This window comes from Rhinatrema bivittatum, chromosome 11, assembly GCF_901001135.1.
Source record: "Rhinatrema bivittatum chromosome 11, aRhiBiv1.1, whole genome shotgun sequence".
Lineage (NCBI taxonomy): Eukaryota > Metazoa > Chordata > Amphibia > Gymnophiona > Rhinatrematidae > Rhinatrema > Rhinatrema bivittatum.
This window is the reverse complement of record NC_042625.1, coordinates 59,705,271-59,724,659: the sequence shown is the minus strand read 5'-3', so window position 1 is coordinate 59,724,659 and position 19,389 is coordinate 59,705,271. Positions and strand designations below refer to the sequence as shown.

Genomic DNA, 19,389 nt, shown 5'->3' with positions numbered 1-19,389 from the left:
TACTAGCTATGCCTCTTTCTACACAGCCCAGCATCTCTCTGGACATAGCCACTGTCTTGTTACATTGCTTCACTACCTTCTGATAGTCAGACATCATCACCCTTAGATCTCAAAGTGGTCAGTCAATGAAATAAGGCAACTTAGAAGTTAATAGTAAGCTCAGTTGCAAAAATAGAGATATTATCTGCAGAAAAGAGGAGGTAATATAGCATATGTATAAGTCACTTGTAAGACTCCACCTTGAACAATGTGTTCGGTTTCGGAGGCCATTATCATCATAGGGACATTGGAAGGATGAAGCAGTTCAGAAAAAGGCTACTAAGATGATACAAGGCCACTGGCACAAACCCTACAAAGGCAGGCTTAAGATGGAGGAAAAAAGGTATGGGGGACATGACAGAAACTTTCAAATATTTAACTGGTTTCAGTAAAGTATGAGAAGGTGAATCTTCCACAGAAAGGAGAAATTACTACTTACCTAATAATTACCTTTCCTTTAGTGAAGGATAGGTCAATCCCAACAAGTAGGTTACGCACCTCTGCCAGCAGATGGAGACAGAGCAAAAGCTGATGTTCTGGTTATATAGTCTTACCCCGATATCAGCCCACCAGTATTCTCTGGAAAAGCCAAACTGTGGACAAACCTGATTAAACTTGATTATTAGCAAAAGGCAACCATTCATGTTTTTCAACCAACAGGAACACTGAGCTCAGCCAAAAGAAGGAACATATTAGCAAACTAAGGGCTAGAGAAGTCACTTACCAGTTATCAATGAAGAGCAGAAATCATACTCTGCATAGCTTGCCCTAAGAAGGCTAACCACAAAATCCAACTCCAACAGCCGAGGGCAGGTCTGGGCTTGACCTACCTTCACTAAAGGATAGGAAATTATCAGGTAAGTAGTAATTTCTCCTTCCTTAGTGTTTGGATAGGTCAATTCCAATGAGTGGGATGTACAAATCTAATCCTGAAAAGGGCGGGAGGCTGCCAGCAGCCCAGTCAAAGCTGCCCACGCAAAAGTGGTGTCCTCCCTAGCCCTAACATCCAAGCCGTAATGCTTGGAGAAGGTGTGCAACGATGACCTTGTCTTCACTCGGCAAATTTCAGCAGGTGACAACAAACAAAGCCCTGCTCAAAAAATTTGTCCATAGAGCGGAGTTGTCTTGGCAGTTTATATATTCACAATAGGGAGCAGAGCCATACCGAATTAGAATTATAGAGGAGGTTATGAATAATGGATAGAATTTTGTATGTGATGCGATGGGTTATGGGAAGCCAATGCAGATGTTGTAAGATGGGTGTTATATGTTCTTTTCGTGGTACATTGAATAGCATTCTCGCTGTTGCATTTTGGACGAGTTGTAGAGAATGTATTGTTGATAGTGGTAATCCTAAATATAGTGCTTTGCAATAGTCCAGGTTAGTTAGAATCAAAGCTTGTGTGATTGTGCGAAAATCAGATAATAGTAAAGGTTTGAGTTTTTTGAGCATGTGTATCTTGAAAAAGGATTTTTTTTTTTTAACTGTTTCAGAAATGTGATTGGTCATTGATAATCTTGAGTCTATGACTATACCTACATTTTTTGCATAATGTTTTATAGATTAGATTAAAACCCCTCCTATTCCCAAAAGACTTTAGAACTGTCTGATCAAAATTAGACTACTGTAACTCACTATTCTTAGGCCTTCCCGCAAATATCACAAGATCATTGCAACTTGTGCAGAACTCTGCAGCTAGACTCTTGACAGGTACTAGAAGATCCGAACATATCACCCCAATATTAAAAGAACTTCATTGGCTGCTGGTCAAATACAGGGCCCAGCATAAAATCTTATCACTAATTCACAAAACCCTCTACAATGAAAAAATTGAATGGCTAACCTCTTCACTTCACTTCAACACCCCCTCAAGAATCACCAGATCAACCAGAACAGGGATGCTACCAATTCCTTCCCCCAAAATTGCGCACCTAAATAATGTAAGCGAAAGAACTCTCTCTATTGCTGGACCCCTACTATGGAACTCATTTAAAAAGGGGATTAAAACTTGGCTTTTTAAACAAGCCTACCAAGAGCTGTTGGCATAACTATCTCACACTTCTGATTTTATACCAAGGTAATGTATGTTTTTATTATACTATCTCTACTCTAACTATACTACTTCTCTTAAGTGTTTAAATTTTGATTATTTAGCCTATTTAGTTTGCTATGTTAATTATTTATATTATGAAACAATTCCTTTCTTCTTTGGAAATTCAAATAATTTTAAATGATTATTTGCTAACTACTGTTACATACTTATAACACCCACCAAATAATATTTATTATGAAACTATGTTACAGTATTTTGATGGCACCTGTTAATTGTTAGAATTCTAGACACTTTATACAACATATAGTTATGTGCCCTATTGTGAACCGTTGTGATGGCTCCTGCTTAACGACGGTATAGAAAAGATTTCAAATAAATAAATAAAAAATACTGTAAACCGATTTGATATGCTTGCAAGAAAAGTCAGTATATAAGAATTATTAAATAAATAAATAAAAAAAAATAGGTATATGTTTTTCAAATGTGAATGTTTGCGGAGGTTGGTGAGTTGAGTCTGGCACTGTAGATAGATATATTAGTTCAGTTTTGCAACGTTTAATTTTAGTCTGTTATGTGATAACCAGGTTTTTATTGTGGTTAGGTAGATTTGTAGCAGTACTGCAGTAAATGAGGCTTGACGTCCAAGGAATGCAAAAGGCAGTACTCAGCTTCATCTCTGTCCCTGTCCAAGGCAGGCAGAGAAATGGACTGATTCAAATGAAATTCCGAAACCACTTTGGGCAAAAAAGGCGGCACAGTACGAAGTTGAACCACACCCGGAGTCATATGAGGGAAAGGCTCACAGCAGGAAAGAGCCTGCAGCTCAGAGACCCGATGTGCCGAACAGATTGTTACAGAAAAACTGTCTTCAAAGTAAGCAGCCGCAAGGAAAGAGTACGAAGCAGTCAAAAAGGTCGGACCTGCCAAGGCTTCAAGGACCAAGTTAAGATCCCACAAAAGCACCGCGAGCAGCAACAGGGGAGGGAAGCTGTTTAACTCCCCGCAAGAAATGGGACACATCTTGATGGGAAGACAAAGGCCAAAGGCTCGCCATTGACTTTTCCCCTGTAACAAGCTAGTGCCGTGACTTGAACCTTCAAGGTATTAAAGGGACAAACCTTAAGCAAGTCATCAGTCTCTTTTATACCGATGTTCGTTTGCACATCGCATCGGTTCACAAATAACAAAAACTTTTGGGCAGAGCCCTTACATATAACAGCAGAATATCCACCTTGAGTGGTTGAGTACCTCGATCAGAACCCCTGGCCTCAAAAACCCACCAAACTAACGTAAACTAGAGAAGTAGAAAATTTCCAGGCCTGAAAAAGAGTAGAAATGACAGAAGGTGAATAACCGTGCTTCAACAGCCTTTCAATGACCAAACAGTAAGACAGAACTGACCCGGATCCTCATGCAGAATGGGCCCCTGACTTAACAGATCCATGAGATGGTAGCCAGAGGGGACTGCCCACCAGATGTCTCTGGAGATTGGCGTACCACGGCCTTCAAGCCCAATCTGAAGCCGTTAAAAGGATGGTGTTGGTTTGACTTGCAATTTTCTATACCAGCCTGCCTATCAAAGGCCAAGGCGGGAACGCATACAGCAGGGCACCATGTAGCCATTCCTGAACGAAGGCGTCTAAAGCCCATCGCTTTTGGGTCCCGCCTGTGACTGAAGAAGTATGGAACTTTCGCATTGTTGAAGTTCAACAACAGATCTAGATCCGGTAGGCCCCAACGGTCCACCAGGAGCTGAAAGGCCTCGTCTGCCAGCTCTCATTCTCCTGGGTCCAAGCTTCTTCTGCTGAGGAAATCGGCTCTAATATTGTCCTTTCCGGTAATGTGAGAAATGGATATGCTTAGGAGATGCTGCTCCGCCCATAACATGAGTGCATCTATATCCTCTGACACCTGTGGACTCTTGGTTCCACCCTGATGAATAATGTAAGCTACCATTGTCTGGACCGCCCAAGCTTCTAGCCGCTCGGCGAACTGCAGGCACACCAACAGAATCACTCGTGCCTCCAATCTGCTGATGTTCCACTGCCGCTCCACTGCATTCCAGTGCCCTTGGCACCACAAATCCTGACAGTGAGCCCCCCCCCAGCCCCAGAGGCTTGCATCTGTTGTGAGTACCAACCAATCTGGCATCATCAGGGAAATTCCCTTCCTGAGATGGTCCACGTGTAACCACCAGTTCAACTGGTATTTCACCTCTAACGGGAGCAGCCTCACTGCATGTCGCTTCCACTTCTACCCTCTTTGAGGGGAGAGACCATGAAGGCATCCAGAGGAATGCAAAGAAATTCTACAGCATAGCCATTCTGAACCTCTTCGAGAACCCATTGGTCCAAAGTAATTTGGACCCACCTGGGATAAAAGGATGGAAGACTACCTATCTCCCACACCACCAGAAGAGCCTTCAAATCTTCACTGGGAAGACTGAGGGGTTTCCACCTCCAGAGCCCATATCCTTTCGAGGACCTCAGGGATGAAAGCACTGAGATCTGCAGAAGGGATGGGATCTCTGGGAAGAACCTTCCTTATAAGGTCAAAAATGCCAGTAGTCTCGAGTGGTGCCACTTCCAGGAAACTGGCTTCTTATTCTCCAGCAAACGTGGGAACTGGGTCTTTCCCCATTTATTTGCCATTTTTTCCAATTCACTGCCAAACAAAAGCGAGCCTTTGAAAGGCAGCTTAGTCAGACTGGACTTTGAAATAGTATCTGTGGACTAATTGCGCAATCACAGCTGTCATCTGGCTGCAATAACTGAAGCAGCTCCTCTGGTGGCTTTGCGAACCAAGTCACAGCTCGCATAAGCCAAGGCAGCGACCCCCGGTTCTACCATAGGTCCTAATTTGGACCCAACTCCACCAGACTCTTGATAAAGCTGCAAGATAGCCCAAGCTACCAAGGTGCATCAAAAGCAATTTGCAAGTTTATTGTCACTGCCTCAAAGGCTTGCTTCAAGATAGCTTCAATCCTCCCATCCTAAGCATTCTTCAGAGTGGGATGATGGTACATTTTGATGGTACATTTTGTGGCAGAACTCATCTCCTCTCCAACTTTTGTTTCTTCTTTTTTTTTTTTTTTTTATCATAGGCAATCCCCTGAAGGGAATGCATGTCTACCATCTGCTCGAGATGGAAAATACTGGCAGTCTGATGGGGCAGGACTATATAGCTGTGATGTCTGCTTTTGCTCTATCACCTTAGGGAAATACAACTGCTTCTGGTGAAATACAAAAGGCTTCTGGTGCATTCCATTCCAGATCAATCAACTCCTGGATTGCAATCAAGAGGGGAAAGAAACAAGAAGCCTTGCGCAGGGTGACCAAAATAGGATCCTCCTTCTGCGTCCCCAAGGAGTCAGGTCCAATCACTCTGAGGGTCTTTAGGGTCTGAGATATCAGACCTGGAAACTCATCTCTGAAAGAAATGTAAAAACGTTTACCTGAGCTAGGCCCTCCCTGGCTGAGAGCAGGAACGGGACTCAGCTATGAGGTGAGGGCTAAAGCCTTCACTGCTGAGCCTCTCTTGGCCTGCAACCACTAATTGGTATTTAGGTCCATGCCACTCAAGGCGACCGGACTGAAGGCACTCTACTAAGGGAGGGACCACATGGTATCACCTCAGGAGGCAATCGGTGCTACACAGACATCTCCTTTCCAACTTTTGTTTCTTCTCATAAGCAATCCCCCGAAGGGAATGCTTGTCTACCATCTGCTCGAGATGGAAAATACTGGCGGACTGATGGAGCAGGACTATATAGCTGTGATGTTGACTTTTGCTCTATCACCATCTGCTGGCAGAGGTGCACAACACCCTTGCTGGGACTGACCTACCTGAACACTAAGGAAAGGAAATTCAAGGACAAGGGGTCATTATATGAAGTTACAGGGAGGAAAATATACAGGAAACATGAGATAATACTTCTCTACTGAGAGAATGGTTGATGTCTGGAACAACTTGCAGGCAAAGGTTGTGCTAGCCAAACCATGAAAATTTTAAATTGATTAGGACAGACACACAGCACAATGGTAAACTGCTGTATAATTTGGGGGTGAGGAGTAACATTAGAGGAAATGGAAGGAAAATAGTTGAGACAGTGGTGGGAGCAGGTATTGGTTTAGACAATAGGAATTTGAGTGCTCATCTACCCAAAGTGCTAGAAAACCACAGTGTCAATTGTTCTTTACTGCCATCATTTACTTTGAGGTGGATATTCAAACAAAGCTAAGCTCTTAAATTTAGGAACCTATATCAGGTGCCTAGTGGTGAAAATCAGTGCTAAGCTCCTAACTTTGCTTCGATCCTTGTAGCCACTCATTTATTAAGAAACTAATTTAGGAGACTAGTGAAACTAGGGAACTTACCATTTAGGCACTCAGCTCTAGTAAATTTCAAAAGGACCAATTTAGGAGCCTAACTTTATTTATTTACATAAACTTATATTACACTACTTCCACAACAAGAGTTCAGTGCAAATCACAATAAGCAAACATTCATAAATCATAAAACATATCATAAAAAAACATTAAAAACATAAAATCATTAGCATTTTAAAATCACATATATGCTTTCCTGAACCACCAGGCCTTTAAACCTTTCCTAAAAGTTTAATCTCTAGCCTCAGTGGAAGTGTATTCCATAATTTAGGCCCTGCATAAGACAGTGCCCTCTCCTGTGTTTATGCAACCTAAATTCTCCGAGGCAGGTAAAGCCAGCAACTTTGCTCCTGAAGAATGTAGCGTACGTGATGGAAAATACCAAACAAAAGTCTTGGCCACTACACAATGACTATTTGTATTCTAAACTGCAACCTCCATTTAACTGGAAGCCAATGTAGAGATTTCATAATCGGAGAGATATGCTCACCATATTTCACTCCCATGATCAATCTTGCTGTTGCATGCTGAATCGGCTGTAAGGCAGAGTAATAACTCCTTTTGAAAATTGACTCCTATGTTACTAAATTACTATTAGGTCCCAAATAGTTTTCCAGTTTAAGCCATATGCAGTCTTGGGGTATTGGTATTTCTTGACAATTAGATTTGTCAAGATTGAGTTGTTAAACTCAGCCAGGGAGTTGTACCAATCATGCTTTGGGTCAAAATAAATACATATGTCTAAGGATCACCAAAAAACACAATTTCTCCAGTGTGGCTACATTTAATAAGTAATGTGTTCTTTGAACTGAATTCTCAGTGTTACTTTTCATCTAAATAAAAAATAGATACTATGAACAAAGGGATTCAACCCCTTTTTATAGGTCTAATTTTTTCCAGAAAGTGTCCTGCACCAGTTTTACTCTATTAGGAGAGAGTACTTTCTATTAATCTATAAATTCAATTAAAATCTAAGGGAAAGTTTCAGGAAGCTACAGTTTTTGCCAATATCTGCAGAAAACAATAGCAATTCTAAATTCTCTTAAGCAAAATCAGAAAGATGATGTTAAGAATGTGGAAAAGTGTTAATTGAAAAAGTAACAAGGGAGCTTAGTATTTTTATATATTGCCAGAAGGCAACAAGACTCCTTATATGGAATCAAGATCAGAAGTATAATCTGAAGAGAGTCATTAATTACATGGAATTTTGATGCTTCAATGCTTACATTTGGTGGACAGAAAATCTACCAGTATGAAATGGGTCCTTAGGATACTTTTTTGCTGAAAAGATGCACTCCTGCAGCGATCACTAAAACTGCTATTCAGCACATGCGGAAGATCTACCGCTTTCCAGGCTTAAGAGATTCCCCACCATGCGCTGCAGCACCTCTGTGATACTGACAGAGCCATAGAACTCCTCTGTCACATGGTGGCCAATCAGATATTCGCATTCCCTCACCGTCAGCTGCTTTCCATTCCCAAAGGCATCAATATAGACATAGTCAGAGATGTCCGAACTCCTAATGAAAGGACCACAGTTAAATCACCACCACAGTACTGCTGAATTAACGCCAGGTGTGTCAGAGATTCTGATCCAGTTCTCTATTCCAAGCTTGTTCTGTGTTTTCTTGTTTTATGTTATATGTCTGTTTAGAAATTTACATGTGAGTGCTGCAGCTGCTAAAAGAAAGCTGTAGAAGTTATAAACATCATCATTATCATATAATTTTTAAGCAGCTCCCCCTCTCAAGATGCCCCTAAACTTCTGCCATGTTAGCAGGACAGTTCACAAAATTACTTTATCTTTACTAATTCCAACAGGTCTACATTGGTTATGTCACAAATTACATCAGGAACCAATCAAATCCCTTTCCAGATGGGATAATTTGTGACAGTGTTCCAAAAGTGGCTTCTCACAGGGGCTGAAGGAGGTGTGCAGAGTACTAAATAGGAGAATCCCCTTACTACAATACAGGTAAAGAACTCAGATATGGATTTTTTTTTTTTAACAAACCAATATGTATTTGTGTGTGGGGGGGGATGGGGGAAACAGTGATTCTTGTTAAATTAACAGAATCAGTTGATAACAAAAAAATATATATTTTCACAATATCAACAAATAATCAAAAATAACTAAATTCCTAAGTCACCCAAATACAAATCACACTAATGAGGGACCAAAAACCATGTAGACACAAACACAGAGGACAACATAAAAAACACTACCAAAAAAGAAAAGAGAGGCACCAATTCCCCCTCCCCCCCCCCAGCATCCTCACAGCACCCAATGAATGCTAATCCCTCAAGCGCTAGCTCGATGGTACAATGTTATAGAGTCCATCAAGCTAGGGTGAGAGAACACAGTAGAAATGTCATCTTTGTGAGACTTTCCTCACTCCAAATGACGTCAAATCTTCACCGAGGTGTACTGTGCTGTTCGTACGTCTCACTCTGCATGGAAACTGGACCCTAAACCACCAACACCACCTCTCCTCCAGCTATTAGATGGCCCTCCTTTAGAGCTATAAATACTTGACTACTATGAAGCCTTTATAGATAGTCTCTCTCTCTCAGCGCGAGATGTGAAATAGGAATTATCTGGGGTGCGAAATGTTTACCACACCACACGATACCACCGACGTGAAGCAATCTAAAATTCCCATAAACATACCTCTTTCTTAGCGCGGGGCGTTATCCATGCATTATTATAGCATTTTGATGACTCTAGAGGCAAGTTTGCAGATGAGATTTTCATGCACTTTTGCAGTCTCCATCTTTACAAATGTAATTCTGTATCAGAAATGTGGGTTAACTTTCATATTGATAAAATGTGTGATCGATGAATGCAAAGCAGCATTTAACATAAGATATAATTATGGAATATAAAGTAGATTTCTGCTGCATTACAGAGATCTGGTTTAAGGACTAAAAAGGAATTAATTCCTCCTGGCTATTTGGCTATCAGCTGCACGAAAGTAAACGTAGAAGGAAGGGTGGATGTTTTAATTTTTAGCGAATTTCTGGGTTGCTATGGAGCAGATTTCTTTCAAAAGAAGAGTTTGAAAGTATTTTGGTGAGGACAGAAGACCAGGCACAGTTAGGGGATTTGCTCATCTACTGTGTGCCAAACCCACAGGTCAGTTCTTTACCTACACTTTCTGACTAATTTTCCAATGTGTCTTGCAATCTCTCTTCTCTTATCCCAAGTTGTCAAGGGATCCTCTGGAACACACAGCTGTCAATGTTCCTCTGAAAGGGCAGGAAGAAAGGGCATCCAAACCTTTACTCCTGGGTCTACTAACCACACTGTCTTTCCCCAACTCTACAACTCGTCCAAAATGCAACAGCGAGAATGCTATTCAATGTACCACGAAAAGAAGATGCTGTAGTGGCTCCTCACCATTTCTCTGCTTCCCAGGAAGGCCACAGTGGGGCAGGGTCCTGCCTATCCTAGTCCCCCCAGGGAGAGGGTCACCATGCCCTCTCCCCCAAGCAATGTCCAGAGGTCTCACAGGCTTCTAACAATGAGAAATCTCTGGAATCCCCACATAACCCGGGACAGAAACCTTGCTAGCCACTGAGTGGACTGAAAGGGCAGATCCCCGACCTTTGTCCAGGGACTGCAGGCAGGTGGTGCTAGAGTCCCAGGGTAGTGTGGCAGTCGTTGAGTTAACTATTTAAAGGAAAGGAGGGGGGGGGGGGGGGCTGGGGCAGCTGAGAGGGGTGGGTGTGGTAGGTAGAGAAAGGGAGAATTCATACAGCATTAACTGTACATCCCTTCATTCCACCACACCAAAGGAAGACAAGAGAAGATCATGCAGTACAATACCAGGCAACACTTTCATGTCCAAGGAGATCGATGAAGACACCAAGCAGACCAGTAACTTCCTGCCCCCCCCACCCCCCACCCCAGCAGAGGGAAGACCTGTACTTGAATGGTTACAGAAGGAGAGAAGAAAATGAGACGTGGGCTTAATTTGTAGACCCTAAGGATTTATGATCAGCTTTGTGGATCTCAGAGTCTGAATCAGTTATGCTCATGGGACCCAGAGAGGGTTAAATAGGCTATATAGTTCTGACTGCTATGAGAAGTCTGGGAATCACTTATCATACATATTTTGGGAGGCCAATCAAGATCATGCTTTTCAGGGAGAAGTTAAAAGCCTCTGTCAATCCCAGAGTACTTTAGAAGCAGGCCATGACCAAATTTGTGTGATTCAGGGGGGGCTTTAAATAGTCATGTTTTACCCTCTATTTTAATCTGATGTGACATTTGTTTTATCTGACAATTGGCTCATGGGCTTCAAAATACCATCTGATACATTATTTGGCTCTGATGATCCCTATACTCATTAGGAAGATGATTTTGTGTTTTCTTGGGTGGGATTTAGTTGGTTATATGATGTCTAAGGCAATAGGGATGGCTTTAGGTAAAGCTGGCGGGAAGGAGAGAAGACTGGTAAGAATTTCCTTTTAGACATTTTTGAATTTGCATTGTTAAATGTTAGCTGTGTATAATTTATTTCTCTCTTTTTTTGCTGATTTAGGTTATAGAAATGTGTTTGGAATTGCATGTTGGTAATATTGTTTGCATGTTGCATGCATCAGTTTGCTAGTAGGTTATGATTTTAGTGTAACTCACTCACAGCCGCTATCATTAAGCGAGTAATAAACAATTCTCTGAAGCTATTTCAGGGAAAAGTTACCCTAAAGCATTGGTTTACCCAATTAACTGTATTTAGTAACAAACTTTACCCATTTGCCACTTGGCTCCATCTGAGAAGAAAGTGACTAGGAAAATTTACTGGCTGGAGCCGGACTCCGAGCTGCCGGGCAATTGTCAGATACAGCACAGATAGGCTGATGGGGATGCCAGTCCTCCGGATCAACACCTGGAAAATAAACCTGGCATTAAATGCTGCTTACAAAGCAACCTCTTTCAATGTCAGAGGAGAGGGAGCTGGTCAAAAAAGGCTTTACTGATACTCAAAATCATTCTTAATGGATGGTAGGAGTTACTGACACATAACCATAATACCATGGGGCTAGATCTTCCACATTGTTTGGTGAGCGTTTTTCTTCCATAGAATGAATAACGGAAAACCATCTTGCAGGGCAGCGGTTCCCAAATATATCTTCAATGATCCCCAGTCAGTCAGTCGGATTTTCAGGATATCCTTAATAATGTGCATGAGAGATATTTGCATAAGAACTTGCACTGCATGCCAGTGTATCCCATTTATATTCATTGCAGATATCCTGAAAACCTGACCACTGGCGTTCCCTAAAGACAGGTTTAGTATCTACTTATGTATGGGGTAGTAATTCTACTGAAGAGGTCAGAGTAGCCCAGAAATGAACCCTGGCTTCATGGCATGGATTTCCCCATTTACTCTTTCTGCAAGTGGATCCCTCTTTTCTCACCACCTCTCTTTAGTGGATTCGCCATTGTCCTACATAGGTTAGCTCCACATTTTATAGTCACTGCCATGCTGATGAATTTTCTCCATATCTCTGTGTAACTACCGCATGTACAATGCCTGCTCAGTTGTCTTCTCTAGAATAATCCCAAAAGGTGAATGGAAAACAGAAGTCACCCTTCCCACTTTATGCAGGATTACCAAGAGAAGAGTGGGTGGTCTGTATAGTACAATTTTGTCACAGGTTTAGTGCTGGCCCACTCATTCCACACCCTTTGCTTTTCTCATTCAATATGTGAAAAATAAGTGAGAGGGACAGCTTTCCACAGTGAAAATGAGACTATTTTATATTATTTAGACCTATATGGAAATCAGTCAATCTTCTGGGATCCTGCCAGGTACTTGTGACCTAGACTGGCCACAGTTATAAACAGGATGCTGGGCTTGATGGACCTTTGGTCTGACCCTGTATGGCAAATCTTATGTTCTTATGATCTCAAAATCTCATGACCTAGACCAACTGTGGATAATTAATATGCTTCTCCAATAAAAGCAATACATTGTTCCCAAAAGTAGCATCAGTGATTTGTTTTGGTGTGAACCATTTTAGCTCTGGATCCACTGTTCTAAAAATATGCTAAATTCTTCTGAACTCTCCCCATCCTTAGGGGAAAAAAAAGAGCAAAATATGATGAAAGTGAGGACTGACTAGCTGTAATCAGTGTGCTTCCTGGCTTCAGTCATCTGATGAGCCAACAAGTTTCTACCAGCCACCTTTGTGGTGTATATGTTGCTAAAAAGGGATGCAGTCACTGGCTCTGGAAATGTAAACAAGTTTCATCAGCTATGTTGCTGGAAATTCAAGAAGCTCTGGATGTCACTGCTGCTTGGGCCACTTTCAACTTGTTTTTCTTAGCCATGGCTTCTTTTCAAGGCAAGCTTAAGATGCTTTTCTGCTATAGCACTGCATGCACATACCTGATGAATGTAGGAGTTCAGAGGGTTGTAATAATCTGCCTTATTCCCTCGGTACTTCAACTGTACGTACAGGACACAGTTCAGGGCATCCAGCACCTGTTGCTGCAGCTCTACACCTTCCAGAAGCAGATCCTCCCCTGCACAGTGCACAAACCAGCAACTACAAGATTAAAGCAGGTAAAACACAGCAGCAGGCAAACAAATACAATGACATATGTTTTTTCCTTTGGAGTTCTCCACTTTTTCTCCTTATTTTCACTATTCATTTCAAGGCCTTTCTGCTGCCTCCTTCCCATCAAGTGCTCATTAATGAGCTGCTGTGTATGGTCTCAAACGTTTTTCTACCCAGACACAGGCAAAATATTGCCATAGCGATAATTCAGTGGGGGAACAAGCCGCGAGACAATACAAAGTTGGTTGAAGGGGAGGAAAGCAGGTGAAAAATGCTAAAAACTCATATTCTGTTTATAAGATTTGGATTTTATTTGGCCTGGGAGTTTCCACCTGCTCCTTTGGACTCCATCTCAGTTGGATGCAGCCTCTGTTGGGTTGTGGTGCTGACTTTATATCTCTTCCCAACTACAGTTCCCCCAGAATACAGCAACAGGGACCCACAGTCTGGCTGCTAGGCATTTCCATTGTGAAATGGCTCCCTTCCCTTCCTCCGCAGCATCCCCAACCAGCCCAACACTACCACTGAATCCCTATGTGGTGGGTTTTTAATTTATTTAAATCTACTAATTGGTGCAGGGAATGTCATTGTCTATTATAGCTATTTGATGTGTCATTTCTAGTACCTATGTATCGCTGTATATATGTGTATCTTAGATAGTGGTGTGTACAAGGTTGGCATAATATGAAACAATATAGTACGGAGTATGACATGCATCCATGGCAACAGTCTACTCTGCTGAAGTAGGATCCTGCTAATGTGAGCTATCACTTTAAGGACAGGGCGCACTGCAAAAACGGAGCCCATTCCCTCCTAGGTTCCATACCTGCCTCTGGAGACAAACTGGGGTGTCTGCAGTTTTTCACCTGTAGCACTTTTTTAACTTTATCTAAAATGTCACTAATCTGTGACTGGACACCCTCTAGGGAAATGTCCGACAGGGGATTACAATATTGGTCAATTAAAACAGCACCTATAAAGTAAAAGAGAAGACAAATTACAGTTATAATTCAATGTTGACAATTCACAGGTCCATATTCAAAAGATTTGTCGGGGTAACTTCAGAAGTTACCTGAACTAACTTTTGCTTGTAAAAATTCTTGCTTTCTCCCCCCCCCCCACTGTTTAAATGTTGTGCTGGTAAGTTGCTACCTATACAAAATGGATAAGAGAGTGGCAGTGTTGGGGTGTTCCGGGGCAGGGCTTAAGTTTAACCCATTGGCACCGATATTCTCCGTGAACAAGCATCACAAACAGCCACACAAGCTGGGGGTGATATCATCCAACGGTGCCAATACGGGTCTCTTGTCTCTCCAAGCTCAGGAATCAGCAAAGACAGGGCCAACAACCACCACAAAGGGCTACTCAGTCCCCTCTGACTTCAATCCATATCACCGTTATGATCCATTCCCAGAATTACAAGTAAGAGGGAAACTGCAATTCTTCAAGAAGCACTGGGCTCAAATCACAACAGACAAATGGATCCTAGGCATAAGAAGAAAAGGCTAATTTCTAAATTTCGATTTCACACCCCCAGTGAATCCTTCAGTATACCAACAGCACTAACAAAACCAGTGGCAGTCCTTCAACAAGAGTTGCTATTTCTCTTCCAATCCAGTGCAATTCAAACAGTCCCAAAATCCAAACAAGGAACAGGATTCTATTCAAGATATTTCCTAATCCCCAAAAAGACAGACAATCTATGTCCAATACTAGACCTCGGGGATCTGAACTTAAGAGGTATAATATTGCCTCTCTTGCAAAATGGAGGATGGCTGTCTCTGGACCTGAAAGACATTTATTCACTCATTCCGATTCAATGATTCCATCACAAATACTTGAGATTCACCTTTCAAGAAAACCATTATCAGTTCAGAATACTACAGTTCAGCCTGGCTGCAGCTCCCAGAGTATTCATGAACTGCCTAGCAGTAATAGCTTCTTAGTACTTCCATATTTAGACAATTGGCTAGTATCGAGTACATCTTATGAAAATGTGATTGAAGACTTAACCCTTCTTAGAGATACAATACACTACCTGGGCTTTCTAGTAAACTACAAAAAATATTCCCTTTCCAAAGCAACAGCTGGAATTCATAGGAATGCACTAACAGAAGGCATTTCTACCTCTAAAGAGGGCAAACAAACAAATAGGTCTTGTCAAAAAAGTAAAAGAGAAAGAATGGATAACAGCAAGAAACTGCATGACATTACTGGGGTACATGCAACACCATTTGCACAGTTGAAAATGTGACACCTACAGTGGCATTTGAAAACAAATGGAATTAATTAACTCAGCCACTGAACCACAAAATTCACTTAAGCAATCAAATGAAAGATTCTCTAACATGGTGGTTAAATGCAAAGAACCTGCTAAAGGAGGAAGATTTCAGCAATCCGGAAATACAATCAGTATTAACCACAGATGCATCTCATTACAGATGTGAAGTACACCTATCCGACATATGTACACAAGGGACCTGGTCCCAAGAGAAGACTCAATTTCATCTCAGTCTTTTAGAGCGAAACAATTTTCAATGCTATAAAAATCTTCCAGCCTTGGTTCAAAAACAAAAATATATATGCTCAGACAAACAACTAGTGATGTTCTACCTAAACAAGCAGGGAGGGACAGGATCCTATATCCTTTGTATGGAATCACTGGCAATATGTAACTGGGCATCCAAAAGAGGAAAGCAGAGTGCTTACCTATAACAAGTGTTTTCTGAGGACTGCAGGATGTTAGCCCTCACACATGGGTAACCATCATAGGATAGAGCCCGGGATGTCAAAGTTTCTAGAACTTTGTCTGACCCTTATTGAACATGCATTATACCATATGTTCACGTGGGGTCCCCATCAGTCATATAATATAGAATTCAAGAATAAAATAAAACTAATAAGAGAAAATCTTTTTTTTCTCAATGCATAATTAAGCTCTGGAATATGTTGCCAGAAAATGTGGTGAAAGCTATTAGTGTAGCTGCGTTTAAAAAAAGGTTTGGAGAAGTTCCTGGAGGAAAAAGACCATTAACCATTATTAAGGTAGAGTTGCAGAAATCCACTGCTTATTCTTGGGATAAGCAGCTTGGAATCCATCTACCCCTTGGGATCCTGCCAGGTACTTGTGACCTGGTTTGGCCACCGTTGGAAACAGGACACTGGGCTTGATGGACATTTGCTTTAACCCAGTATGGCAAGTCTTATGTTCTTAGAGAAGAAACCCACATAGTGGAAACCCAACTCCTTGGGGTGGCAGGCAGAGACCAGGTGACTTGGGAAGATCTTGATATGCGTCTTTCAGATCTTGGGAGCATAGCCAGTCCACTTTTCGCAAGAAGGGGATCAAGGTGCCCAGGGAAACAATCTTGAACTTTTCTTTTTTGATGAATTTGTTCAAGGCCCTTAGGTCTAGGATGGGACAGCATCCTCCTGTTTTCTTTGGTATCAGGAAGTACTGGGAGTAAAATCCCCACCCTCTTTGTCCTAGTGGAACAGGTTTGACTGCTCTGACTGTTAAGAGGGAGGAGAGCACTGCTACTAGTACCTTTTGATGCGCTACCAGGCCCCAAAATGGGCTCAGGGGGCAATTTGTCTGGCATCCAATAAGTTCAATAGGTACCCTTGACAGATGATGGAAAGAACCCACTGGTCTGAGGTTATACTGGGCCATCGGTTTGCAAAGAATTGCAGCCTTCCCCGACCGGCAGATCCATCACGCTAGGTATGGGCGACTGGGCTATGCTCCCTAAAATGCATTCACAACCCCTTCTCTCTGGACTTGACTAAGGTGCCAGCTGGGAATTCGGGGTTCTTTGTTGCCTGGGATGGCCACGATAGCCCTGGTGTTGTTGACGGGAGTGAGATGGTAGAGGATAGTTCCTACTTGGACAGATGAAGGACTTCCTTGGCCCTGACCTCACTGACCTCCTGGATGAGGAGGACAGGTCCATAGTGCTGGTGGAGAGCTGCTGAAGGGTCGCACGATGGGCCCAGATTTGGGTCACCATTCCTTAACCTTATCTCTGAAGAGATTTTCTCCCATGCACAGCATGGCAGCGAGTCTCTCCTGCATCTCTAGTCCGAGATCCAAGGCCCACAACCAAGCGAGCCTGTGGGCACCAAGTTCCGCTGCAGAGATCCTCGATGCCATCTCGAAAACATCATAGGTCGAATGTACCTTGGGTTTTCCACACTCCAGGCCCTTATGTACTAGCGACAAGAGTATCTTGCTGCTGACGACGCAGTTGCTCTGCAACATCCTGCACCTGCTTCCAGATGTCCTGCATATATTGACTCATGTAGAGCTGGTAGGCAGCTATGCGGGCAATAAGCATTCTGCTGTGGAACACCTTCTTCCCAAGAAACACAGAAACATAGAAATGACGGCAGAAAAGGACCAAATGGTCCATCCAGTCTGCCCAGCAAGCTTATGGTAGCATTAGATGCACCATAAAGGTCTCCCCCTATAATGGTAGCATCTGCCACACCATACAGGTCACCCATCCTTAGTTTCCCAAACCGTCAAAGTCAGGGTCCTTTATTGGTTGCTGTCTGAGTCCAGTTCCCCATTACATCTTGCCGTTGAAGCAGAGAACAATATTGCAGTTGCATCATCTGGTAGGCAGGTATCTGAAGGTCTGTATCATATCTCCCCTACATCTCTTCTCCTCCAGGGTATACATATTTAGGTCCTTCAACCTCTCCTCATAAGTCATTTGATGGAGACCCCCCCTCCCCCCACCATTTTTGTCACACTACTCTGGACCGCCTCCATTCTGTCTGTTCCTTTTGAGATATGGTCTCCAGAACTGAATACAATACTCCAGGTGATGCTTCTCCAAGGACCTGTACAAGGGCACTATCATTTCCTTTTTCTTACTGGTTAGTCCTCTCTCTATGCATCCCAGCATTCTTCTGGCTTTAGCTATCACCTTGTCACATTACTTCGCCATCTTCAGATTGCTAGACACTATCACTCCAAGGTCCCTCTCTTGCTCTGTGCACAACAGCCCTTCACCTCCAATCACATACAACTCTTTTGGATTACCACACCCCTCAAATGCATGACTCTGCACTTCTTGACACTGAATCCCAGCTGCCATATCTTCTATCACTCTTAAAGCTTCCTTAAATCATTTCTCATTCTTTCTACTCCTTCCGGCATGTCCACTTTGTTACAGAACTTAGTATCATCTGCAAAAAGACAAACTTTACTTTCTATCCCTTCCGCAATGTTACTCAAAGATATTGAATAGGACCAGTCCCAACAACAATCCAGCTAACTTCCGCCCCATAGCCAACTTACCTCTGATTGCCAAACTGATGGAGAAAATAGTTAACAAGCAACTCTCTGAATACCTCGAAGAAAATAACATACTCGCCCCGTCTCAGTATGGATTCAGAAAATCTCTAAACACTGAATCCCTCCTTTTATCACTCATGGACACCATCCTCTTAAACCTAGAGAAAAAACAATCCTACCTTCTGGTTCTTTTAGACCTGTCCGCAGCTTTCGACACTGTTAAACGCGCAATTCTTTTAGAACGACTAGCAAACATAGGCATCAAAGGTTCTGCACTTAGTTGGTTTAAGTCCTTCTTATGCAACAGGTTCTTTAAAGTTAGGATAAACAATAAAGAATCTCCACCTGTCCTCTCTGACCAGGGAGTCCCCCAAGGTTCCTCCCTATCACCCACCCTCTTCAACATTTACCTGCTCCCTCTCTGCCAGTTACTCACAAATCTAAAGCTAACTCATTACCTTTATGTAGACGATGTTAAAATTCTCATCCCGATCACAGAATCCCTCCACAAAACCATGACCCACTGGAATGATTGCCTGCAGTCAATTAAGCACCTACTCTCCAGCCTTAACCTAGTTCTCAATTCCAACAAAACAGAGATGCTCATCATATCTCAAGACGACAATCACGTCCTGCTCAACCCACCAAGCTCTTCTCCACCTACAACACTAAACCTTAACCTATCACCGTTTGTCAGGGACCTAGGAGCCTGGCTGGACAACCAGCTAAACCTAACAAATTTTATAAACAACACCACAAAGGAGTGCTTTTACAAACTGCAAGTCCTCAGAAAGCTGAAACCACTCCTTCACTTCAACGACTTCCGCCTGGTGCTACAATCCATCATTCTATCGAAGATCGATTACTGTAACTCCCTCCTGCTCAGACTCCCCACCAACACCATCAAACCTTTACAGATGGTACAGAACGCCGCCGCTAGAATTCTCACCAACGTCAATAAAAGAGAACACATCTCACCGATCCTCCATTCCCTAGACTGGCTGCCTATCAAATACAGGATCCTTTTTAAGGC

At 42.5% G+C, this 19,389-nt stretch overlaps 1 protein-coding gene across 1 annotated transcript in view; it reads right to left on the bottom strand.

The window, feature by feature from the left end:
* The window catches only part of FBXO21 (F-box protein 21), a 58,799-nt gene that overhangs the window by 20,233 nt on the left and 19,177 nt on the right, over positions 1–19,389 (bottom strand). The window contains exons 5-8 of the mRNA XM_029619239.1: positions 13,878–14,024; positions 12,880–13,016; positions 11,237–11,373; positions 7,826–8,001 (exon numbers count right to left, since the gene is read on the bottom strand). Of these exons, the coding sequence (XP_029475099.1) occupies positions 7,826–8,001; positions 11,237–11,373; positions 12,880–13,016; positions 13,878–14,024 (597 nt within the window). The remainder of the gene's footprint in view (positions 1–7,825; positions 8,002–11,236; positions 11,374–12,879; positions 13,017–13,877; positions 14,025–19,389) is intronic.